The following is a 25,902-nucleotide window of genomic DNA, read 5'->3' on the forward strand; positions in this document are numbered from 1 at the left end:
TGGTTTTCCTCCACAAATCAATTGGAATTGTTGGCAAAATTTGTAGATATAAATAGCAAAAAGCAATGAATAGCAAAATCCAAATAAAGACATTACGTTTAAAAAAAAATCTTCTCTTGCTAGTGGAATTCCTGCTTGCTCTTGTGCTTTCACGAGAGAGCTTTTTGGGGGCATTTCAACGAGCTGGAGACTTTTCGAGACGTCAAAATGAATGTCGTCATAGTTTTCCTGGCTAAGGTTATACGCCTCACGTCGCCTAGGCGAATTGTGATGGAAAAATTCCACATAAAAGAGTAAATAATCACCATCAGCGAACGTATAAAAGTGAACACGTGGTGACTTTTCATCGCTAATGACTACTGAAAGTGAATACAAAGTTCCGTCCGCGACGGTTCACTGTCATTTTCTTTGAATGTGCATCTGTCGCATCTCTCCGCCACAACCTTACAGATTGTACATCATTTACACACATATTCTGCCAACTCTCAGTGGCGTCACTGGGCAAGCACACATTCACACTAAACATCTCACCAAGTGGAGATGAGAAAGAGACTCTTGTGAATAAATTAAGAAAGAACTTTCACTCTAATAAAAATGTGTGTTATCCCATTCGATTCACTTTTATTCGTGCTGCTGTAGCTTTTTCAGCATACATAATATTGTGATTTTCATCGACATTGAGCGAAAGGAATAAAACTGCCACGAGAGTTATCGTATTGAGACGAGATATGGGTGACTGTTGCAGTGGTTCAGTGCAATCACAGACATTTGTGGAGATTATCAATAAAATTAGGACACTCGATAAGGAGGTCTACTTTGTGCTGCTCACACTCACCACTATTCTTCTCTGTACTTTACACCTCCTTCGCACTGTCAAGCGAAAGCCCTACATGAGCACCGAATAAGGAGAACCCAGACAAATAGCATCAGGTAAATTGTAGTAAATAATGAATAACCTAAAAACACGCCAGAAAGTAAAAGCACTACGAAAGTGTGTCACCCACATAAATGGCGAAAATCAATACTGAGACAAACCCTCTCAGTTCATAAATAATGCCTCATTTCAACATATCATTAGAGAATATTCCGAAAATGTTGTTTCTCAGAAGTTCTCCAGTGATAGCGCGAGATGAATGACAAGAAATATCAATCCAATCATGGGCGTAGGCAGAACAACTGACAGACTAGAAAATGCAACACCGAAAGTTCACTATTACACGATAACGAGTGCTTTTCTAATAAGTTTTAATACCAAGTGTGACCTTAAAAAAGGAATAGAAAATACAAATATAACAATAACATTTTTCACCTAGGAGGCGTGCCCCTTTCTGCCCCACACTTTCTACGCCCATGTTTCGAATTCACACACAATAAAGCGCAATTTGAGGGAATCCCAATCGAAATGGGAAAAAAAATTAATTTTAGCACATTGAAAGGGGGAAGAAAATGCGAAACCTTAAAAGTAAATCGAAAAGAAATTGTACACATTTCTCCTTCCTGAGAACCTATACAGAAATACGATGTGTGAGAGAGAATTTCGAAAGTGAAAGCCGCGTCTCAGGGAAAACCAACCAAATCAGACAATAACCAATTTTTATTCGCAATTTTTTTCTCCACACTCACACAGCATTTTGTGTGGTATTTTGCAGATGATTTATTTTATTTGCATTTCCCGAGGGGTTTATCATCACATTGTCACATAAATTTCACTTTGCATACATCAAAGTTGCGATATTGACCCCTCGGTGTAATTTGGATACTTCTTTTCACCTTTTTTTTCCTCTGTAAATTCTCTCTGGCGAGTCTGTGGATGGAAGTCGCGAGCACAGCAGAGTAAATTTGCGAAAAAAAAGAGAAAGATGTCAAAATTGGCACACTTTCCTAAAGTTTGTGCCATGGATTTGTGTTCACGAAGAAGTGGGAAGATAGGCTGAATTTGCGTGAATGAACAAGACTGGCGGAAGATTCCAATCAAATGTACTAAAGTGCAAAATTGCTCGTTGAATCTCGCATGATCTAATTTCATAGCTTATATGGGCAAGGTTTTCTTTTTGTGTCCCCAAAGCCGCAAATGGGTAACAATTTGCAATTGACTCTTGTTACAATTTTTCCCTCCTCTCGTCCAAATCGCTAAATATTAGTTGGCTCTTAAGTTTTCTAACATCGCGCGCGTCTCTATAATTCTTTTCCTTCGTTCTCACGATATATTAACATTGTGTGTGCCGACTGTTATATAGAGGATATACATATTCTTGTATTTGATTAGATGTTTTTCGGCCACGATGGAACAAAGTTTCGACTTTTTGCGCGCCTTTCTACATTGATTCTCTTTTTTGTGTGCTTTTTTATTAATCGAGCTCGCTATCAAGTTCAAGGAAACACACAACCATCAATACTCTTTTGCATACAGCAGTGATTCTGAAATTTCTGCGCGAAATCGCCTTTTGCGTCTCTTTTTCAAGTCTCCATTCACAAATCTCGCTCTGTATTTGCAAGATCGTATTGGTTAGAAGGAAGCTTAGGCAGGGAAGATGAGACACACTTCGAAAGATGATTAACCCCTTGGGGCACAGTTTGAGAAACTCAGCTTCGCATTTCCTCAATGCTACGAAGAAGTTTCTTACGAGCGACAGAGACAGTGATTGTTCAACAGTGTAGAAGGTGTCCTTGGCATTCACAAGGTTAATTCAATGATACTGTGTCCAAAATTTTGTGTGTTTGTGATCTCCTCTCACCTCAACACCCGTCCATTGACCAAATATACACACAGTCAAATGCTCTTCTAAGTGGTTTAGATATCTTTTCTAGATCTTTCAACAATTCTGGCCCATTCTTAGCGGATAAATTAATTGGGATTGTTCAATTCCCACATGATTTTGTCATTCGAAAATGTTACACTAAGCACTTCTTGGCCATTTTACAAGCAATTGCAACGTGATCGCAATTGAGCGTTCGTGGGTCTCGAGGTCGATCATTGTCATCATCGATGATGGAGCTGGAACAAAAAAGTGAAAATGCATCTCGTCGCAGCGCAAGTGAGATCATTGAACGGCGTTTACATTGTCATAGGAAAAACAAGTGAGATGGACGATCACATTTCTCACTCCTGCACACAATCTTCAACATATTGGCAGAAAAATGCCAACGACTAATTGAAAACAAGCGTGACTTTTTCATATTCCACTCATGCACCAAGGTCTTTGTGTCATAGAATAAGTAGAGCATTCACTCACTCAGGAGACTTTTCGGCTTTTCAAGAATACTGGAACGAAGGAAAATTAACTTAGCACTTTTACCTAAATATCAAATACACATAAAAACAGATGGCAAAGAAAAACAGTCGTAATGTCTCAATTGTTTCTAATTTTACGATTATTTCGCTGATCTTTCTAGTATGATTGGAGCAATCTTGATAAATTGATTCTTGATTGAACTTATTGCATGGCGAAATGGAGTGATACAATGAATAGATGGCTCTTTTTATGTTTTAATTATTGATTGACAAAAAAGATCACAGAACCACTCTAGGCGAGCAACTTCAAGCCACTTCTTTCGCCAGCATTTTCGTGGGAATCGCCCTAAAAGCTCCGCCGGCCCTGTGAGTATTTATAAGTGACTACAAATAGTTTAGATCGGTGTGTGCTCATTACGCAATCGGTGCATTGAACTGTCGTCATTCGAAGGCAGAAGCACATGTGTATAGTTCATAAAATCACGATATATATACAGAGGAGGAGCAATAGGAGAGCCACAACAGTATTTGTCCGTCAATGTTGATTTCAACAAGAGGAGAAATACATTCGCGCAATCGTTTTGTCTTTTTTTCCAACACTCTTTTCTCAACTCTTTTGCATTTTATGCACACGCACACACAACGCGACCTCAAACTATTTTGCCCAATTCAGCTCAACTCATGCGAAGGACAATCAATTGATAGCCCAGACAGATCATGCAATATATGCATTTGCATACGTATGAAACACACTTTGCCTGACATGAGGAGGCGCAATTGATGAAGAAATTGCCTCTAATGAAAACTAGAATAGGTCCTCTGCAATTGAGTGACAAAAAATCTAGATTGATATCATTCATAAACAGTTGTAAGTGGAAAAATATGGCCAATTACTATCTATATTTGTACATCCCTATACAATGTATAAAAGCGCTGTTCCACAAAAAGGAGTTTTCACATTTATTGGCAGATATTTTCGAATTATTTTGAGAACAATCTATGCTGGCTTATTTTCGTTGTTCAAACTGTGTATTTAAAAATCAATGCGCTGTTTTTACATTCTAATAAGGTTATGAAATATTGCATAGATTCGTATAAGCGCACTTTTCCATGAAAATTGAGATTATTTCGTTCTTCACACAATTCTCCAGTTATAGTATGAATCTTGATCATGTGCCTTAGCAGTGAATTTTCAATTAGACGTCTTCGATACGGTCAAGGTGGCCAGCGAGATGAGAAATTAAATGCATGCACTTCACAACATTGAGCTTTTACACAACATATATTATCCTTTGATCACGTCAAGTGCCACCATCATTGCGATATGGCAGTAATTTAGGGCAATTGGTGTGTGGCTCAAATTTGAAAATTGAAATGCAGAAAAAGTTTGTGACGCTATTGATTGTTGCCCGCATGTTTATTGACCCAATTGTCGAATTTACATCAGTTTTCCCTCCAAACCCATCATTTTCATTTGCCCCATCGTCATTCCATCACAATTCAACCATGTGGTGTAGCATCAATTGCTTCCTTTTGGTGTCAAGTGCTCATTAAGAGCTCCTCTCATGTTCAGATGCACGAGTTTTTGCTGTCCACAGGCGCAAGAATATCTATACTTTATTGTCTTTAAATTCACTCAGAAAGGCCTATCCAACAATTTTCGAATTAAGAACATACAGAGGTTTCTTTACTGCTGATTCAGTGTTAATTTGCATGGCGGAAAAAAAGTGACAAAACATTGTTGGACACGTGTTTACCACATTGAATGATATCTGAGAAATCCAATTGGGATTCATTTGAAAATTATGTGCAATTCCTGCAATTCTTCAATTGCAAGTTCGAGTGCAAATTGCAGTGATATTTGATTGATGTCGCGGAGAATTGCATTGAATCAGACAACAAGATGAGCAAGTTTAATTCGATGATAACTATTTTGTCTGATTGTGTGCGACTTGTTAATGTGTTTCTCCTCTCTTTGCCTTCACGTCTTTTGGGACAATAACCTTTGCGCTATTTCTGAAATTGCTCACCACACACAGTTCAAATAGGAAAAAGAAAATAAAAAGCACTGTTGAGACACAAAACGTACTCGCAAGCACACCATCGAAATGTTTCGGAGAAATACGTTTGACGCCTCCTTGTATTTATTTAGCCACTAATATTTTTTCTCAGTTCCCACTTCCATGAGAGCGACTCTCGTCCTCACCCACCCACTATCGCGATGGCTTGTTTGGGGCACGCCGGATACCTACAACTCCGTTGTGCCACTGCCAGAAAAGTGGGCCTGATAATGAGAAGATTGTATACAGAGTACTCGTGATTGTGGCGAAGTGCCTTTTGGCGGAACAACATTCTTGCCAGCAAGTGAGCTTCGGTGGCCCAGAGACGGGAAAGTAAACAAGACTTAATATCATCATTGTTGCGACTTGGATTTGTGAATCATTCTGATGGGATGATAACCACTGTGTAAACATCTTCACCCCGAAAAAGTCATGTGGAAGCATCGCAGTACAACTCTATATCGATTTCTCCACACAATTGCACCTGATTGCTATGCCAAGAACACTCCACAGTTCGCTCTTCACGCATTTCAAATCGATTGCTCATGGAATATTGAATGAATATTCCCAGAGAGTCGAACGTGAGGCAATATTCGGCGCCTCAAACCGGCACTCGGCGATGTCCAAATGAGCATTTTTCTGCTGGCGATGAGAGAAATAAAGAATGTTCTGCATTCAATTTATTTCCCACTCCATGAGAATTTATTTATTTGGCACAAGATGAATTTCTGAATCCATGCCTCAGACTAAATATAAAGACTTATTGCGAAATTAAGGTCGATTCGACTTCTCTGCTGGCTCGTCGAGGAAGTCAAAATATTTAAGGCGAAATGGAAATGCTGAATAATATTGACATCGCTCATTGGAATTGACACAGGCATAAATTTCATGTATTTGCAACATCAATTCAACTACAATTTCAATCATTGCTACAAGTGCTACAGGCTCTGAAATGAAATGTGTTAAGAGCAATTCTACTCAATATACTCCCCATAATCATGAATAGACTTTCTAGGGTACACAGAAATGTAGGACACCGACTTATTCTTGTCTTTCGTCGGCACGAAAGTCTCCCCAATTGTGTAGCTTTGCAGTTTCTTCTTCAATTCCCCCTCTTTTTTGGGCGTTCCAAAGGGTTGCACTTGAAGCACCGCAGCTCGTTTCTTCCGTTTATAGTAGAAAACCTCTCCAGCAAGTGTGATAAGAGCTATTGCCAGGCCCACGAGAGTAGCTATGAAGACTCCTCCCAAACTCTCCAAAGAAATACCCTCGTTCTCATCATCATCCGAACACTGACCCTTCGCTGAACTGTTCCAGTACTTTGCCTTCAGATTCTCAAAAACGCGATCTTTCTGTAGCTCGAGAAGAGTCTTACTGAGTTCATCCTGAAAGAATATTGAAAAATATTCACTTATTCAGTTAGCTACCAGATTTTTGAGCATGAGAGTTTGATCGCGGAAAAAGAAAAAGAAAAAAAACATAGATTTGTTACTTGTAGGTTGCTTCCTTGCTGAACAGCAATCGAATATGGTTGCTTGCCAAACTCCTCACCAACTTCCGTGAGATTGCAGCTTCTAGTGATCTCGTACTTGATTTCAGCCGAGTCGTGTATAAAGGCAAAGTCTGCATTGATGTGTTCATTCACCTCGCGAAAACCTTCTTTGGCATCCACAACCGGTCCTGTGGAATTGATGGCCAGGAGAATGTTGCCATACTGTTCCTTGATTGGATAGTCCCACACGCGATACTGACTCTGGTCACTAGTACTGTTCAGTGTGATCTCCTTCCACACTCTGTACAGTGTGTCCTCGGCGAACTTCATGTTGATAAAGTAGCTGTGAGTGTCTGATCCTTGGACTACTGTGTAATTGATGCGACTCTGCCTGGCGAGCTGCTCTAGAGATTGAACAGGAGTCTGCATGCGCTCAACTGTTAGAAAAGCCGCGAGATTTGCTGTGAATGTGGCAAGCATAAGAACGACAAAGAGCCAATAAGCAGCCACTAGAGTTCTTCCAGATAAGGCTTTTGGAGCTTCACCGCCTCCTTGAGGTGTGAATGAAGTCAACGCGAACCAGAAGCTCTCTTTGAGCGTGAAGTCCCGACAAGGATACGGATATGCAGGCTTGTTGTTCCTCGCACTGTACGGAGAATACTTGTCCAGGAACCAAATCAGAACAGCCGTAGCTACAAGAGCAGCCACGATACTGAGCCACACTTCTAGCCGTAACACCGTCATGAACTTGAACAGCGAAGTCTGACGCACTGGCTTTCTCAGCACGATTGAAATTCCTGTCTGCTCAAAGTACGGAGCAACAAAGTCAATCACCTCTTCGCGTTCTGCTGTCATTTTCATCGCTGCCACTGCAATGTCTATTTCGCCAGTCACCAGATCACCAACAAGTCCATCCCATTTTCCATTGCCCAGATTTTTTCCAAATGAACCTTTCTCAGGAATCACGATTTCATAGTCAAAGTTCATGCGCTCCGCTATGAAATCAATAAGATCCACACAGTATCCGGTCCAGTTGTCATCTAATTTGAAAGTCCATGGCAAGGCTTCAGTGATCCCGATTCTCAAGAAGCGTTTGGTAGGTCTTTCCAGAGATAATCCATTGACACTAGATATCTCCTCATCAATGTACTTGCCTAAAGTCACCATTTCATCTCCAACATACGGGGTTTCCGTGGCATGAATTGTAGCATTTATCCTCAGCTTTATCTCATCACTTCCCGGAACAATTCTTATTATTGGATTTGCTTCGGTGGCTGCAGAAAGCTGATCATGAAGAGATGAGGATACGTAATTGTCATCTGTAGTTGTAGTCAAGTCAGAACATGTAAGCAATTTTGGAAGATTTTGGTCATTTTTCAACAGAGTCACAGTGATTTCCAAGATTTCTTTTAAAAAATACTGCACATGCTGTAAAGAAAACAATTCTCTATGAAACGCAATGTCATATAAATTAGAATACTTGAACTCTTACATCAAAATCTGCAGGACAAGAACATGATCTTGGTTGCTTCAGAAGTAAACAGCAGAAACTCTTATCAACAACCAATTGTGGTGAATCTTTAAAAGCTTCTTGGTGTTTAAATGAATTCTGTTGTGAGTCTCGAAATACTAGATTCCATTTATTCGGTTTTGCTACTAATTTAAGGTTCTGAGTCACTTTCAGTATGTCGTTCATCTTCTCCGTTGTCGCTATCACTGCATAGTAAGAAGGATTTGGTCGCAATTTTTGTAATTTTTCCAGTGAATTTCCACCATCACTATTCAACACTATCATTCGAAGTCTAGAAGAGCCAATAAGGCCGAAAAGCATTTGTTCAACTTCCTCTTCCGATGTCACAATGAGAACACAATCAGTGGCAAATTGTTTCTTCAAATACTCCTCGACAATGCGGAAGAAGGGATAAATTGAGATGTCGGCCTCGATGTATGGAACACCTTGTGGCTTTATGAATTTTGGTATCTCATCAAATTTCCCCCAAAGCAAGTTCAAGATCATCGAAACTCCATCTGAAGCCACAGAGCAAAGTTGCTGTTGAAATTCGTCGGTGTTGTAGTTGAAAGCAATATAGCGATCACTGATGGTAATTTCATTTTGATATTGAGTTTCGATGTCTTTGAAGATTTTGCTCAAAGTTGCTGGAATATGTTTTTGCTGCTCTTCGTGTATAATAACTAGAAATGCATGCACACAAATGCTGTGTAGCTATTGAAAGTCATCATCAGTCAACATCATTCTTACCGAAGGAAAGTGGAATTTGGGCCAAAATTTGACCACACAACAAAACTGTTAATAACGCTCTAAGAACAATCATTTTCACTCAACTTCTCAAGCGATGGCTTGTGATAAACTGTCGTAAGAACTGAACTTACACGAGGATAAAGTTTGCATGCAGAGTTAAAGGAAAATCACAGACAGCGATTATATTCGATTTTCATAACCAGGGTAAATATCTAGTGACTGAATATTTTATAATGCACTTTGAGTGTAATGATATGAGAGACATGCTTCTTAATTGAAGCACTCTTTGTCACGGAAGCGCTCTAAGAGACGAAAAGGAAGATTACATGTTGTTTTATGCGAGACACTGAAAGATTCTCATCGCACTATCATTAATGTGGATTATTTAATAGTGTCATAATAAAATTTTCTTATGTGTAAGCACACTTATTCCATCCGGAGAGAAAGAATTTACTAGAGTTGTAACTTATTTATATGGCTTTTCACATTCTTCAAGATATGCTCTGAAGGAATAAAGATTTTCTTTAAGTAAATGTGGGAGAAAACATGACATAGCAATGATCCACCATGCTTTTAAGGCCATGCCGATAAAGGGTTTGCAATACACACAAGAGCTGTGAATACATCTCAAAGGAACAACCTTATCAACTGTTCTCGAGGTAGGCAAGACAGATTAAGCAATATATTCTGACAATAGGCTAAAGCGCGTTCACGAAGTGATTAAAATATTTATCACTGTGTCACTCTGATACGAATTTAAAGCTTTTGAATTAATTTCCATTTATAAAATAAAATATTGTATCCATAATGGATTGCTTGGCAATTGAATAAAGATCTCCTGGCTTTTTGGCTTTTTCCTCACCAAGAAATCTATCTGATTTGCCTACCAGATTGTCAGCTCCACTCTTTGCTCCCTCCCTGTGTCTTTTTTGTGTGACCAGCAAAGATCACCTCTACTCTGCTTACCTATTCAGATTTATTGCTTTTTCGCCGTCTCTGATTTCCCCCAAACCACCTCTAATCACGTTTTACTGTGGAGTTCAGACGTGGAATAAAAATTCCATTAATTTGTGGACTGTGTATAATGTCTTTTATTTGTCCCCATGGACGAAATTTGCTTTTACAAACTCTTCTTGCAACATTCATAAGCTCTCAATTGCAAATTCGCATATGTCTGCCCAATTGATTTTCAATTCATATACCTTCGAGAAGACATCAAATCTTACATCAAAAAGAAATGGCAGATTAGTCTGTAGTGTGATTTTTTGAATGGAAGGAATCAAGAGAGTGAAATTGGGCCTAGAAGTTACTCGTGCATGGATCGTACCACATGAAATCCGGTCTCAAGCTGGAGGGGGCGCTCAATTGTATGGCATAGCATGGGACTTGTTCGCCCATTCATTTCGCCGTGCCATGTATATGTAGGTACTGATGTTTCACTTTCACCCGTATTTCGAGATTTGACCGAGATCTTCTCAAGTACGCAAGTCACTGAGGAAAATAAAAGACACTTCCTTCTCTACGGAGCTTTTTTCTCTCCGCACACAATACACCATAAATGCCCATAAAGTTATTGCATCGAAATGAGGCCAAACTATTTTATAATTCCTTTATCACTTTGACTGTGGACAATGAGGTTATCAATTTCTAGCGTCACACATTTTCATCGCACAGCAAATATTGCCTCAAGAGCTCTGTAAATGCGAATTGAGATTAGCTTGTTGGAGTTTTATTCCTATGTCTATACTTTTTGTTGTACTTTCTCTATGGAAGTGCTTTTCATTCTCAATGAATCCCTATCTCTATTGTTTTGTGATATTCAGAATAAGGCAGGATATTGATAAGAATTCGCTCTGTTTGCCTTATAATGGCTGACTGAGCTTTTGCAGTCAACGCAGAAATTGACTAACTAGGTCTGATATATGTACCACAATATTAATATATTAAATCCGCAAATCTATTTGTTCATTTCATAGAGAAAACTTTGAATCGCACAATTTTCGTTCTATTGCCTCAATGTTACATTACAATCACATACTGAATCTGAACTAAATCATATTGAAACAAAAAATATTGGAAAGAGAAAAAGGCGGGGCTTCTGAGTGGGTGGAACGTCGAGATTTCGAACACAAACTCTGTATTCTACATTGATAAACCCTCTGCGCTCGGTTTCCTTCTCTCTGAGAGTTGTATGATGGTTCATTTCGGGATATCTCGTGAAAAGAGAGTGAACACAGAGACAGAGAGAGCTACAAATCCTCAAGCTGAGAAAATGAGAGAGTGTGCGTCCCAAAAACACCTCTCACCTGACAACACAACACCAAAAACACCATCCAGATTCAGATTCAGATGATGATCATAATTCTCAAGAGGCACACTCTTGTGCAGCACTGCGTGAAGCTTTTCATGGCTGAACTTTTTCTCTCTTTCACATACAACGTTCACCATCTCAGTATAAATAGAGATGAAAAGTGACAGTGGAGAGTGAAAATGAAAGTTGCATCCACTCTCACTCTCCCGTTCGAAAAAGTTATTCGGCGGAAGTGGTGTATATCGATTCACCAAGCGAGAGTGAGCTTTTACCTACATATGTACATCGTGCATCCATTCAATGAAAGTTTACCACTATCTTTCTCACTCTGATACACCTTTCTCACTCTACTTTGGCTCGTTTCTGTGTGGTGTGTGTATAGTTTTGAAAACACTGGTAACTTCTCTGTTACTTCTTTCTCTTCGTCTTTTATCACGTATCATCTCCCTGATGGCGGGCGCGCAACGTGAAAAAAAGTCACGCAAACACCGTGAAACACACACTGTGCATTTGTGTTGTGTATTATTTGTATTTGGCCGCAGTTTGGTCTTCTCTCTCTCTCCCTCTCTCGCATTGGCTGTACACTGCGCGGATTGTATATAGTAGCTCGCATGTACATATTAATTCCTCTATTTTGTCTCATTTTTCGTCATATTGGTATAGCACACCGACTTGGCGGGCTGCGCAAACTCCGAGTGGCTCCGAACAGCAGTCTTTATTTAACTTCTGTGGCGATAAGATGGAATTTCCCCCCTTTTTCTTACAACTCGCCACACTCATATAGCCACAAAAATACCACACAGTGTGTGTCCATTTGGGAGAGAGAGAAAAAATTCCTCATTTTGTACATATAAAACCCATATATATATAGCGCGCAATGTATATAAATTTTTGTGATGTCTGTGCTATTTGATTGCCATACACACTCGTTATTTTTTCGGTGTTTGAGCGATGCTCTTGTGCGTTTCTCCCGATGTCATCGTTGTCAGTCATTGAGAGAGTGTCGCACAAGTAACACGCAAAGTGAGCAACACACTTGACCATTAAACTGCGGGATCTCTTGTTGGAGGGAAAGAAGATAAGTTAGTTGCAAGGACTCATCGGAGAAAGTGTGCACACCAAGATTTGCGCCACACCAAATGTGCATTTGTGTTTTTATGACAAAATCGAGGAAGCAAGAATTCTCACAAGATCGTGAAATAATCTTATATCCATTCAATCGCCCAAAATCCGACAGGTTAACATAGAGAGAGGGAGAGAGAGAGAGAGACTTGTGTACATCAGCCTGTATATGCTTTTTTCTCCTCCTCGCAATAAGACCCCAGAGATCAAGCCAGAGTTGGAAATATATATAAGTGGAGTGTTGTGAGTTATTCAATTGTAATACACATTTCTTCTTCTTCTTCTCCACTGGTGCGCCGCGAGAGAAGGGAAAAGAGTCAAGTGTGTGGTGTGCTGTATGAGGCCACAAACAAGAAAATCAAAAGTAAAAGTGATTCTTCTAACACAGACCCGCGTACTATAACGTGAAACAATATAATTTAGTGGTGTAATTATGTCATGCACTCAAGCAGTTAATGAAAATAACACAACTATATCGATCTGAGCTGTGCTTGATGAAGACAATACCAGAGAGAAGTGCATGAGGCCAATTTCCCGCTCTCAATTTTAGGACTACTTGACTGTTACAAGGTATGAAACTTGGTATGATAGAGAAATATTTATCAAAAAAACCGAAACATGCTAGATAAGTTCATATGCTTGAGCAGTACAGAAATATCGTCCATATTGAAAATAGATTTTGCAGCATTTTCTTGGAGTCATACAGTCACAGAAAAAAGTGGAGCACACAAGTTGCGTGTTCTAAATTTAGTTTCAAAAGTGAAATATTCGTGAGAGATAGGAATATTATACAAACAAAACAGTGGATTTAATATACATTGTAATATTCCACTTACACTGTAACTATCGCACAAGCGCGACTGTTTGTTTGCTCTGCATGTCCACCCTCTCTTCCCACTGGAAGTGCACTTTATCCCCTCGCGCTCAAAGTTAAATAAATAAATTGTGTGCGGAGATGCTTCACATTGTACACCACATCAAGTTACACCACATAATAATAGTCGCCATCTCTCTTGTGGCCCAGTGAAAAGTGTGTGCAGGCCCCATGGAAAAGAACAGCGGCAAAGAAGCCCACTCGAAATTTACAAAAATGCCATTCATGAGGGCGTTTAATTGCCCGCGAGTTTAAGCTTCGTTCAATTTGTCTCTTAGGCAAAGACATTCACACAAAAAACCGTGCGAGGAAGGCTTCTTTCCAACTTCATAATCTTCACTTTCGCAGAGTGTGATTTTCAGCGAAAAGGAAAGAGATGAAATAAAACTGAAAGTTGACCTCAAATTCACTTACCATTTTGTGCCTCATCTTAGTTTAAAAGGTGCCTTCCTTTGTTCCCCAAATTGTTGTTTTCAATAAGTTTTCCTCCACGCCAGACACACAGTCGACTCCGGATTCACACATTTATTGGATGAGCTGTCAATGGAAAATGTGATGTTGACTTAGGGCCAATGTGCATTAGAGATAAGATAAATTTTGATGCAAATAATACTGATTTAGAACATTCTGTCTACCACAAGTATTGTGAAATGCTCAGAATACTACTCTGATTCATCATAATTCCGAAATTGTCCATGACCAAAAGTTCTTTCACACTTTAATAGGCAAATCGTAGTATTTTATAGCTCGAGATTTCACTCATATCACTGTAATTTTTTCATCACTTATGAAAAATTACCAAACACACACTTTATGCTGAGTTGTGTACATAGAAAAAAAAGCTGGACAAGGTTCATAAAAATACATAGTAGACAAAAACTAGGAGTATAATTGAAAGGTAGCATGAGTTTGTATGTTTAGGAGAGAAATAGACAAGTTTTATTTTGGAAGATATCTATTTCTTGATGCAAGCAAATCTCTCTTCTTCTGAACATATTTTATTCACCATTTTTTTAGTATAGGGGAGTGTGGGCTATCGTTATTTTGTGTCGTAAATGACTTTCGGCAAATAACAGAAACAAGTTAAATACATATTTTCAGGGTCGAAACCACGATCGAAAACATGTGTCTGTCAATTTTCTATACTTTAAAATTTAGCCAAAATTTTACCACATGTAAAAGAAATTTTGTTCTAGGCTAATTATCCCCTCTGACTATTTTGAAATAAATAACATCACACACGTTTCTATTTCTCTCTCACTGCCCAATAAAAATTGTATAAGTATTCGTGATTCTATGAAAACAAACCTGAAGTCGAAGGCATTTCGACGAGCAAGAAGTTCGAGGAGAGAACAGTCGATTTCCTAGCCACTACTTGTTGGTCAATTCTCTCAAAATCTTCATTTTGTGACCAAATCCCAAAAAATACGAATGTGGGCGAGGTTTTTGCACAAAATTCCCATTAATGCTGGCGAAATAGTTTCTCATTTATTTGAGCATTCGCACACTTGGTGGTATGGAAAGAAATTTCCATCTCTCGCTTTTTAAACTTTAAAGTCACTATAGTAGAGATTAACTCATGATGAAATTTGCTCATCTTTAAATTGTATTTCTGTGCAGATTTTGTGCTGAAAATAAAATTTTAGCAAGTGGGCGCCAATAGAAATTCGCTTAAGAAAACATTGTATAAGTCTGGATGGAGTTTTATTGGGATTAGGGAGTTTTTGATTACCACAGAGTATTGCCGAATTTTAGACGTAATGATAGGTGATGAAGCAGACGTGTTATCAAGATACCTTCGATCAGGCATCATATGCAATTATATAGCGACAATTATTCCCAATTACTGCATCATCATTCAGCTCCAATATAGCAGCAATATGGTTAAAATAACCCATTGATTTTCTATCTCAGCGTATGCATATGCATCACGATATTCTTCCCTCTGCACAATTTCCACATTCGGAGACTGGACAAGAGCAAAGAGATTGTAATCGCAGACGTGAGATGTGGAATTATGGCGTAAAATGTAACGCGCGCTTTCGATTTCAATATCAAGTCTCATGGAAAATTATATTCGCAATTCCACGGCACGGTCTCATGCCTTTTGCTGGGGCATTAGTGTGCGAGAGCCTCTTGCAATTAGATTCTCAATGAAATCAAAAATACGAGTACATACACTCTATATACATACATGTCCAGAGACACGAAAGAAATTGTATGTGGAGCGATGAAAGAGAAGTAAAAAGGCACTTAATCGAACCGCAATTCCAGTACAATTTCATCTCTGATGTGCATATGTTTTTCCCGTCTCATTGCACAAGATGTTCCACATACAATTTCGGCCTCTTCTTTGCACACACTGGCCAAGAGATTAGATAAGCGAAGGAGCAAGTAGAAATTGCTAGACGATAAGACGAAACTTTGCATATGACGATGTATTGCGCGTGTGGCGGCGAGCTGAAAAAAGTCTGGGAAAACAGCGAGATAAAGTTGGTGTGGAAGAAGCAGTGAAAATTGTGTGTTTCACTGCAGTCAAGGATTTTTTTCATTTTATTTTTATTATACTTTAAATGTGTCTGACGGTGATAAAATTATACTCTCATCTCTGCCTTGTTTGGCTAACATATTTCTCAAAAGTCAATATTTGCATGGAAGAACTCTAGATTAAGTTATCTGTTTTGCACGCTAGTTCTGTTTTTTTTTTTTTTTCAAAAAAAAAAGAACCAACCGTCACTTTGGCCAAAGCTCAAATTCTGGGCCTGTCTTCGTACCTTCCATTAAGGCAAACCAACACAGACGAATGTAGTGGAGAAAAACAAAAATAAGAGCACTTATACCGTGTAAAAGAAGTGTAAAAGTGCAAGAAAGAGAAATAAACTCGCGACGCTGATAAGAAAAATTCAGGGTCAAATACAACACGCAAAATTCCTCGCTATCAGCTTCAAGATTGTTTCTGTAGTGGTTTTTATGTCTTTTCTGGGCCTCCTCCACTCTAATTGTCGCCAGCGACATGAAACAAACATCGGTGAGCGAAATTATTTCGCAGTAACGCAATTTATAGTCGCATGAGGAGAACAGGAAAAAACGCGTGTGCGCCATAGAGTGAATTTTCTGCAAATACAAATGTGTGTATAGTTCTAATTTTGCGACCTACCCTAATGACAATGTCGCCGAATCATTCTGTGGTATCGTGGAAGTCTCAAATCTCTCTCAACATGAACACAGTTTGACAACAACGCCTGTGCAAGTAGGAAAAAATTCCCGGCGAAAACACTTTCAGTCTCTTTGTTGTCATTCATCTCTAAATAACACAGATTCTGAGGGCTTTTTATGCATCGCCGCAAAATCAGACAATGAGCTCAATGAGCAGCAGGAGACTCTTTTTTATGTAGTGCGAAGAGTAGTAAAAGTTGCCAAAGGAGGGCAAAGAGGAACTGTGCTCCTCCAGGCTCTAAGTTTTAGTATATTTTTTAATATAAATATTTAACTAGAAAGTTATTCAAACTTAAAAAGCTAATTTAATGCGCAGTACTTTGGAAGTGAGTTGAAAAGAATAACCAATCAAGCACTAAACATTCTGATGATGAATTACGCACGGTTTTATGATATGTTAATGACTCCGACAGGATTTAAACAACATAAACTCCGCCCATTCGAAAGCCTCGCCCAACAAAGTAGCCTAAAGCTTAATTTTCAATAGCAAAAGTGTGCAAATTAGTACTGAATTGTAAGCAAAATCAATAGTATTTTCACATACTCACTTATGGTCATTTATGTACATATAAAATACATATTCTGCACATAGCAAAAATTATTACGCCATAATAACTCACGAAATATGTTTTTGTGCAAGCTGAAAAATCGTAGTTTGTGATTTAAAATGCGAAAGACAGAAAAAGAGAGAAATCGCGTGCTGAATGACAAAGAATTCATTTATACTGTGAATTTCCTTTTTTCCATTCCCACTCTGACCATATTTCTGTCCTTTACATTCTTCAAAAAAAAGCACGAGAGAGAGAAAAACGGTCAGGCATTTTATATACTATTAGTTAATTCTTTTCTGGCGATTCGTGGAGAGATCGCGACTGCGTCTCTTTGGCCATTTCGCAATGTGCGAATGAGGTGAAGAAAAAAATTTGCCAAATTGATCAAGGCGCGATAAAAGGCAATTACAATTGTGCGATTAATGCAATATTTTATTAATTACACACTGCATTTCCAGCGCTACAATTGCACATGTCTTTCACCGCCCTTCAACTCAACAGCAAAGGTTCACAAAAAGTGTGGTGAAGACAGAAAAATATACACAATGTTCGATTATGATTAATTAATGAGTGTGTAGCTAATCCAATGACACTAAAGCAATGCTGTTTTCGCATATAAACACATCAAAATTCTAATGACTTATCAAAATTCCGTCAATTTATTCACAAGCGAAGAGACAGAAAAGAAATTCCGAGAGAGTGTTGCGGGAATGAGTGAAATAATTAAATTGAAAAATGATTCATGATCTTGAATTTTATCCTGCGGGAGCTAAAGTTACAAGAAGCGTATCGTTTCATTTATGCCGCATACGATTATGGCGTGTATTGAGGTGCCAAAATATAACAAATGAATTTTTTGCGCTCTTTTGGCTTCACTCTTGCGCGCCAAATACGAATGAAAAACATGAATAAGTGTCTCCCCGTGATGGAGAAAAACTTACACATCGCATGGAGTCATTATTATTTGGATAAGAAAGTCCCCCAGCGTCTCTTTGTGGAAAGAATGCCCGAGCGAAAAGCCATAGCATTTTGGCCAAGAGGGTTAATGATCGCAAGAGACGAAAATTGTTGTTTATTTACACCTTCTCAAATTCAACACGAGACGATTTGAGGAAAGATGAAGTTGGAGAAAAAAGCCGTGGTTGAGGAGGTTAACTCTGCACGAAAATACAGAAATGATTGGTGGCGTTCAAGGGAAGTGAATGGCATATAATATATGAGTCAAGAGAAGAGGCTCACTTCTGGGAAATTCCAGAGTCAATGTCCCACATTTTCATCAACACTCTCGCATTATGAGAATTGTTTGCATAGAAATTGTCCATTTAATTGAGCTTTTTCCATTCAACACCCAAAGACAAGACACACATGCAGTGTTGAATACATAAATTTCAAATACACCAAAATCCTACTCTTCGTCCAATGCAAAAGTAAGCAAACTTAGCAATAATTGTGGGGATTTTTAGTAATAAGGTGCACAATTTGAATGATGATGATGATGAAGATAAACCTGACATTTATAGAAATTTTCTAAATTAAGATCCAAAGGAAGCGATCTGAATTCGTTAATAGAACACTCGTTTAATGAGTATACTTTTATTATTTGCTCATTAAAGTGAGTTTAGTCTGCCTTTGACTCTCCAGTATTCCTGGAAAATGAAAACATACGAATGAGAATGATCAATCCGAGTTGGTGTCATGATTTGTAGAAACAAGTTGTGCAATTATATAAATATTCATATCTTCTGTGGCAGCGAAATCACTTTTCGGAACTGTGCAAATTTTATAAATCGGGCAAGAAGTAGCCAATTAGTCGGCACAGAGAATCTTGTCCGTGTAATAGCACTGTAAGAAGGCAGTAATTTATCACATCGTCAGTGTAGGTGCGCGCCTTGCTTAGTGTAACAGCAAAAGCGATGTGAAAATAATCACCCCCTCGTCAGTACATCATCATCGTAAAAAATAATCACAAGACGAGTGCTATTTTTGAGGCACACATTTATACAACAATTCCTCAAGGCGAAGGTCAAGTGAAGTGTTATTTTTGCAGAATCTCCAGATGGTGTCAAACAGTGTCTAGCCACTTTGTTGACAAACGACGAGACTTACAATACACTTTTTTGCCTCTCATCCCATGAAGATCGCAAGGAGCAAGATTGCTGGAGAATTAGACACATTCGCCTATGGATTCGCTTTCCATGCACACATATATTGTAATTACACAGTCTGGATCGATTTTCTCAGCGCGGAATGCAAAAAGGGGCGATAGAACACCATTTCTAAGGCTTTTCTCTCTCTCTGATTGAGAGGCAGTTGGAATAAGGTCTATATATGTATGTTACTTATGTATAACATCGTGCTGAAGAGAAGGAAACTTGTCTTTAACTCATTGATCATCGCGCCAGACTGCACGCGACCGGCAATTCTCAGCGTTCGCGTAATTTCACTCATCATCGGTCAAATAGGCGAATCAGAAAAGTGACTTTACCGTCTCAAGATCAAATTAATTGCTCAAGTCACTGCAATTTATTATCTATTGTTGTGTGAATTCGTGGAATTCGTTTATTAGCCGCTGTCTAGAGAATACTTTAAGAAAGTGTGGACAATGAAGGGCAAATATAGGACCGCAGTTTTTTGTGTCTGCAAATATTTCACGGGCCTTTTTCCCGTTTTTCGCCATGGTGAGAAGAGGTCTGTGACACAGTAAATGACAACTAATACGCACTGGTTAGCAATTTTGTTAGTCATTGAAATTAGCACCAACGACGTCGTCTTTGATTAGCGGATTTATTATCGCACCACAGTTACAACGTTATGTATTGAACGAGAGAAGAAGCGACGTGTCTCTAATTTCTGAATAAAAATTCCTATATTGAATTTTTTATTTTTTCCTATTCTGCTCGCAAAATAGACAATCCATCACTGCGACGTGTGTGCGCACTTTTCCTGGCCATCCGCACATGAGTTATGCAATTGACACGCTGGCCGTACTTTAAAATGTTATCAATGCAGCTTTTGTATAGGAATTCCTCTGATAACAATATAACAAATTCTAGAGTGTGCCTCAGCTATGCAACGATTTGTGCCTAGCAATAAGTTGCGATGAGGTCTCGAGTGGAATACATAAAATAGTGTTGATTTTTGAGAGGTGAAATTCCTAAGACAATGTTGCCAAATTGAGGGAATTCTTTTCCTCCATTGCAGACTTTCGTGATCTTTTAGTCGTGATACTTTCCCTGCGTAAGGAATGAGCCCTGAGGACGATATTCGCTCAGAGACGAGAGTGCCAACAATAGACGTGATGTCTGCTGGACGTGGTTGGCAACCACTCCCACAGTCCGAAGACGACATTGCCAATTCAACGAGCAAGTTCAAAGGAGATGTGGCAGCATCACCGAACACGTCACCCTTGAAGAATGGTCGAAATGGCATCACAAAGAACGTGAATGGGTGTCACACGTGGAGTCCATTGTTACCCACTGACGAGCGACTGGCCAACAACAATGATTGGTCAAAAGGTAAGGTGAAATCGGATCTTAACGCAATCTCAGGCTAACTAGGATCTCGTCTAGGTCCATCACATCTCGCAGCCAACAGTCACCAACCTTTGCCGAACAGAGACACCCGAAATGGTGGTTGGCGCGAGTTACCGCAGAGCGAGGAGCAGTCTAATGGGAAGCACAGTGGCCAAGGTAACAACAACAGTTCACTGCTGGTCAACGGCAAGACAGGGTTCACACACCCCAAGAATGGACACGCGGACAAGATGCCTGCCGAGGCAGATCCACTAACAGGACGACGGCCGTTCCCTGAGGACGAGACGAGTTGTGGCATTGGCTCCTGCAAGCCCAAGTGGGCGCGCAGTTTCGCCACAACACACGTCTTCATGGTTGTGTTCTTGCTGGCATGGATTTTGCAGGTAAACCTTTCGGTCATTCACATTTCACCCACCCCGAAAACTCATTCATAATTCAATCCTCAACAGGGAATGTACTACACATACTTCGTGAGTGTGATAACGACAATCGAGAAGCTGTTCCAGATCAAATCCAAGACGACGGGCATGCTGATGAGCGCCACGGAAGTGGGTCAAATCAGCACCGCCCTCTTCCTCACCTACTACGCCGGCCGAGGACATCGACCCAGATGGATCGCCTGTGGTATGTCAATCGATTTTCCCACTTTCCTTCTACTTTCCTCACACATTGCTCCGTGTTTCAGGCATGGTGCTGTTTGCAATCGCCTCCTTTGGCTGCACACTGCCGCACTTTATCTATGGCGACCAACTTCTGCACGCCAGCAACGTCTTCAATGGCATCGGCGGGAATTCCAAGACGTTCGACAGCGCCTCCCAAGGCGTGTCACTAGTCACAAACTCTCCCACGAGTGTCCTTCTCTCCGAGTCAAATCTCAATCTCTGTCTCATCTCTGACAACAACAGCACCCTCGGCTCCGAAGGAGGTAAGCAAGCACAACCTTTCGATTAACACTTGGATTGACTTTGCTGCCTGAGTATTTCCGATACGCAATCTCTGGAGACAAACCACAAAGGACGATTTTAAAGCATTTTTTATATTTTTATAAAGCCTTAACATTAATTCTTCTTGCAGATTGTCAAAGTGAAATACTAGTTGAGCAAGAGAATCACTCCCAGCTCACAACAGTTGTACTGGTGATCTTCTTCGTGAGTCTCTTGGGTGTCGGAGTGGGTCAAACGGCTGTGTCGACGCTGGGCATCCCGTACATCGACGACAACGTGGCGAGTCGAGAGTCTCCAATCTACATTGCGATCACGATCGGCGTTCGAATCCTCGGACCCGCTGCAGGCTTCATCTTGGGCTCCTTCTGCACGCGCGTGTACGTGAACATATCCGTGGACCCGGGCATCGGGCCCGCCGATCCCAAATGGGTGGGCGCTTGGTGGTTGGGTGAGTACTTGGACAATGTGTACACGGCGAAATTGTACTCCCAAAAGTGGGATGGTTAATCACATGAAATTACACACAATGAGGGAATATATTTTAATGGGCCATTTTACTTGGCAGCCCAGACCTCACACACTGATTTTAATTCTCTCTTTTTTCCACCCATTCAACATACATATGCAACCGCGGATCGGATGCTCTCCATAAATGTATATGTTATTTAAACGATTGTTTCTCTCCCTTCGATCGAGAACATCTTAATAACAGGGCGTTGATTTTTCGTTGCCTCACTCCGCGTCTTCCCTTTTTTTGTCTTACTTATGGCTTTAATCGCGCGCCTCTTTCGATGGTAAATTAATATGCGAAGTCAACGCATCACTTTGTATGAGACCATTGTCAGGAAAAAGTGTAAACTTCCATTGGCTCTCTGAGAGCATTTTCTCACGAAGCATCCCACATTGTCCAGCCTCTTGCCATTGATTCCCATTTTTGAGCATGAACTGAACTCACCATTGCATAAAACATTTCTTCTTGACATTTCCCAAAAGAAGACAAAAGAAATTTCGTTCTCCATCTGCATATCTTTTAGTCTTTGTTCAACATTTCATCGAAAAATTGCCTCAAGTTGTCCAAAATTTTATATGGCAGAGGTGCTGAATTTAATTTTCCATGTAAACAACAATCATTTTGCGAGAAAAAGATGAGAAATTAAGCAAGTGAGACAATGAGGTGCAGAGAATCAATTGAAATTACCACCTGAAAATGGTGAACTTGCGCATAACATGCATTTTTACATGTTAACTCACAGTGGAATTTAATTAAATGTGTCGCAAGCATTCTTATGACCTTTTACGATCTCCTCCAATACAGGTCTCGTGCTGGTATCTTCCCTCATGGCTCTCACGTCGCTGGCGATGTTCTCCTTCCCGAAGCACCTGCGAGGCAACCGGATACCGCCGCCTGAGAAGATGCGAGCCATTGAGGCGCAGAAGAAGATGGAGAAGCAAGAGGAGGAGTACAAGACGCCCCAGCTCAAAGACTTCCCCAAGACGATCAAGCGACAACTCCGCAATGACATCCTCATGTTCCGGACAGCTTCGTCTGTGCTCCATCTCCTCCCCGTGGCCGGTCTTTACACCTTCCTGCCCAAGTACATGGAATCTCAGTTCCGACTCACGGCGCACGATGCCAATCTGATCTCTGGTGTGGGTGGCATCCTCGTGATGGGCGTGGGTATTGTCATTAGTGGCGTGGTGATCCTGAAGTTCAGTCCCACAGCACGATCTGTGGCCGCATGGATTGCCTTCACAGCAATGGTTTACGCCTGTGGCATGGCAATCCTCATGTTCGTCGGCTGTCCCATGGACGATCTTGTTGGCTTCCGGCCAGACAATCGGGCGCCATTGCCCAAATTCGAGCCTCCGTGCAATCTCACGTGCCAATGTGACATGGATCGTTTTTCACCCATTTGCGGTTCTGATGGACTCACTTACTTCTCCTCCTGTCACGCCGGCTGCAACGCCAGTATCACAAAGAACGGACAGATGACATTCACCGGATGTCAGTGCATTCCACCCAATCTGGACAGCCCATATCATCCAGACGCTGTCAGCGGCTATTGTGATGGCAATTGCAAGAACTTCTGGCTCTTCATCTCCCTTTTCTCCTTCTTCGTCTTCATGCACAGCACATCCGAGGTGGGCAGCATGCTGCTCATCATGCGATGTACAGATCCTAAAGGTACCTAGACATACTTTCCGGACGCCAAACACGATAACCCAATCTGTCTTTTCGTTTACAGACAAAGCCATGGCAATGGGAATCATTCAGTTTGCTATAGGCCTGTTCGGGAATGTGCCCTGTCCGATAATTTACGGAGCCGTTGTGGATTCGGCGTGTCTAGTGTGGGAGACAGTTTGCGGAAAACCAGGAGCTTGTTCACTCTACAACATTACAACCTTCCGACATCTCTTCCTTGGTAAGTTGAGCTACAGAAGCTCTGCTCACATAAAAGAAACAAATTGAAATTCCGAGGCATCTAAATATTGAAATGTTTCGCTGTTTCCATAAATATCTAATGCAATACAGATTCTAAAATTGAACTGATCTACATTAGATGATTAGGGCTTAGAGCGCCTTGCCTAAGTGCTAAGTGAATTTAAATATTCTACCATTGAATCCAAACAGGAGCCACAGCGGGAATAATGGCCCTCGCCTTCCTCATGGACCTGGTCGTGTGGAAGAAAGCACATCGAATTGATATCGACCCTGGGTCTAACTCAGAGACTGACCAAGAGAAATCAACAGTGCCTGAATCACGTGTTTAATAAGTTATTAATGTTAGAAATTTTTATTGAGATATAGCTATACTAATAATAATTGTACATATTACCTATCCATTTTCGAATTACGAAATGTGGATGATTGTGTAGGAAAAGCATCGAATTACCGATGGTCTTTAAAGTTTTGTTAACTAAGATTTACTCTAGAAGTCCTAATAAAATTTGAAAAAAAGAAAATTGAGACGAGATGCAGATATATAATTTCTCGAGATGTAAGAAAATGAATAATTGGATTTTACTATAATCGGTTTTAAAAGTAACGATAGACTAAATAGCTATGAATTCTTTGTAGAGACTTCATCGCTAGATATATTTCTCTTGCTTATTTTGTATGTCTTATATAGTATATTATACACTATTTTCTAGATGAGAAAGAGAAACATTGTGTTATTAATATTAATAATAATTTTACATTTGTAATTTTTATATACAAAATGTGTGAGCAAATGAAAAATCTCAGTTAATTTCTTTTCTATAAATCAAAATATTTTAGATAATTTTCCTTATGATCCCCATATTTCCCAATAATTGAAGAATCTTTCGTATCGGCAATTTTTATATTTTACTACCTATTTTATATTCTTTGTGCTAGTCTCAATGTATCCAACTACTTTTTATGAGTTTCTCATCACAAAGGGCAATGTGTAATTATGTATATTGATTCCTATACATGAGAGAATTAACTAAAACACACTGTTAATCCTGGGTTAAATCACAACGTTCACGCGCACTGCATTTTTTTTTTCAATATTTCAAGTAAATAAAAAACACGGAAAAGGATAAATACTGTGCCATAGTATTGAGTATTTCTTTTTGTTTAAACACACAGGAGAACAAGAAGTTTGTTGCAAAATATGAGATCATGAATTCAGCTAGTGATCATTTTAGTTGTTTAGTCAATATTTTATATAAGTGAATTTATAGAAAAAAATATACGTATATGCTTACATTTTTAGTATAAATGTATAACTTTTTATATGCATATTATAGAGAAAAAAATGTGACGACTCAATTTTTTTCCTTCACTATTAATTGTAGGAATTCCATAAAAATTGTCCTCTATATAGAAACAATTCAATCAGGTTACAAAAAACTGCCCAAAACTCTTTTGCAGAAGGAAGAAATTATAAATCTAATGTTATATTATCGCAGAGTATATAATTCTATAAAATGCCAGTAAAAGGAATTATATAAAATAATATTTTCTTTATTTGATTTTTTTTTATTATTACTGCATTTCTCAATATTTTTCCTCGCAAAATATTTTGAAATGATTTTTATACCTCAGTGGTTTTTTTGTCTTTAGATATTTTATAAAATACAAACTAATGTTATGTTTTAGATTTTATCGCCCTTGACAAGAGAAATATCACAAAAAATCAGAGAAAAAATATACCTACAATATTTATATTTTTTATAACAGGACCGAAAAAGAAAAAAAAGAATATTTTCTTTGTTTTTTATTGCTATTAAAAGAAATTTTAAGAAAAGATGTGAACAATCTATGTGAATGATGAGAA

General features: G+C 39.4%; 2 protein-coding genes across 4 annotated transcripts; one reads left to right on the top strand and one right to left on the bottom strand.

Annotated features, from left to right (window-relative positions):
- The first annotated feature begins 236 nt into the window (after nucleotides 1–236).
- Nucleotides 237–25,864, top strand: LOC132259335 (solute carrier organic anion transporter family member 74D). Of its 3 annotated transcripts, none has more exons than XM_059756914.1 (9): nucleotides 237–930; nucleotides 20,320–20,633; nucleotides 20,688–21,034; nucleotides 21,101–21,275; nucleotides 21,337–21,576; nucleotides 21,726–22,043; nucleotides 22,911–23,780; nucleotides 23,842–24,018; nucleotides 24,228–25,864. In XM_059756914.1, the coding sequence occupies exons 2-9, from the start codon at nucleotides 20,363–20,365 to the stop codon at nucleotides 24,365–24,367; spliced, it is 2,538 nt and encodes an 845-aa protein (XP_059612897.1). In that variant the 5' UTR covers nucleotides 237–930; nucleotides 20,320–20,362; the 3' UTR covers nucleotides 24,368–25,864. The 3 variants fall into 3 exon arrangements, with proteins under 3 accessions (XP_059612897.1, XP_059612896.1, XP_059612898.1); XM_059756913.1 differs by lacking the exon at nucleotides 237–930 and adding an exon at nucleotides 12,091–13,047; XM_059756915.1 differs by lacking the exon at nucleotides 237–930 and adding an exon at nucleotides 18,259–18,545.
- LOC132259175 (glutamate receptor 2) lies at nucleotides 6,207–11,492 on the bottom strand. Its single transcript, XM_059756726.1, has 4 exons — nucleotides 11,351–11,492; nucleotides 8,277–8,977; nucleotides 6,785–8,212; nucleotides 6,207–6,677 (listed from the first exon to the last, which is right to left on the bottom strand). The coding sequence occupies exons 1-4, from the start codon at nucleotides 11,490–11,492 to the stop codon at nucleotides 6,267–6,269; spliced, it is 2,682 nt and encodes an 893-aa protein (XP_059612709.1). The 3' UTR covers nucleotides 6,207–6,266.
- Nucleotides 25,865–25,902: the final 38 nt, after the last annotated feature.

This window comes from Phlebotomus argentipes, unplaced genomic scaffold, assembly GCF_947086385.1.
Source record: "Phlebotomus argentipes unplaced genomic scaffold, Phlebotomus argentipes genome assembly scaffold_18, whole genome shotgun sequence".
Taxonomy (NCBI): Eukaryota; Metazoa; Arthropoda; class Insecta; order Diptera; family Psychodidae; genus Phlebotomus; species Phlebotomus argentipes.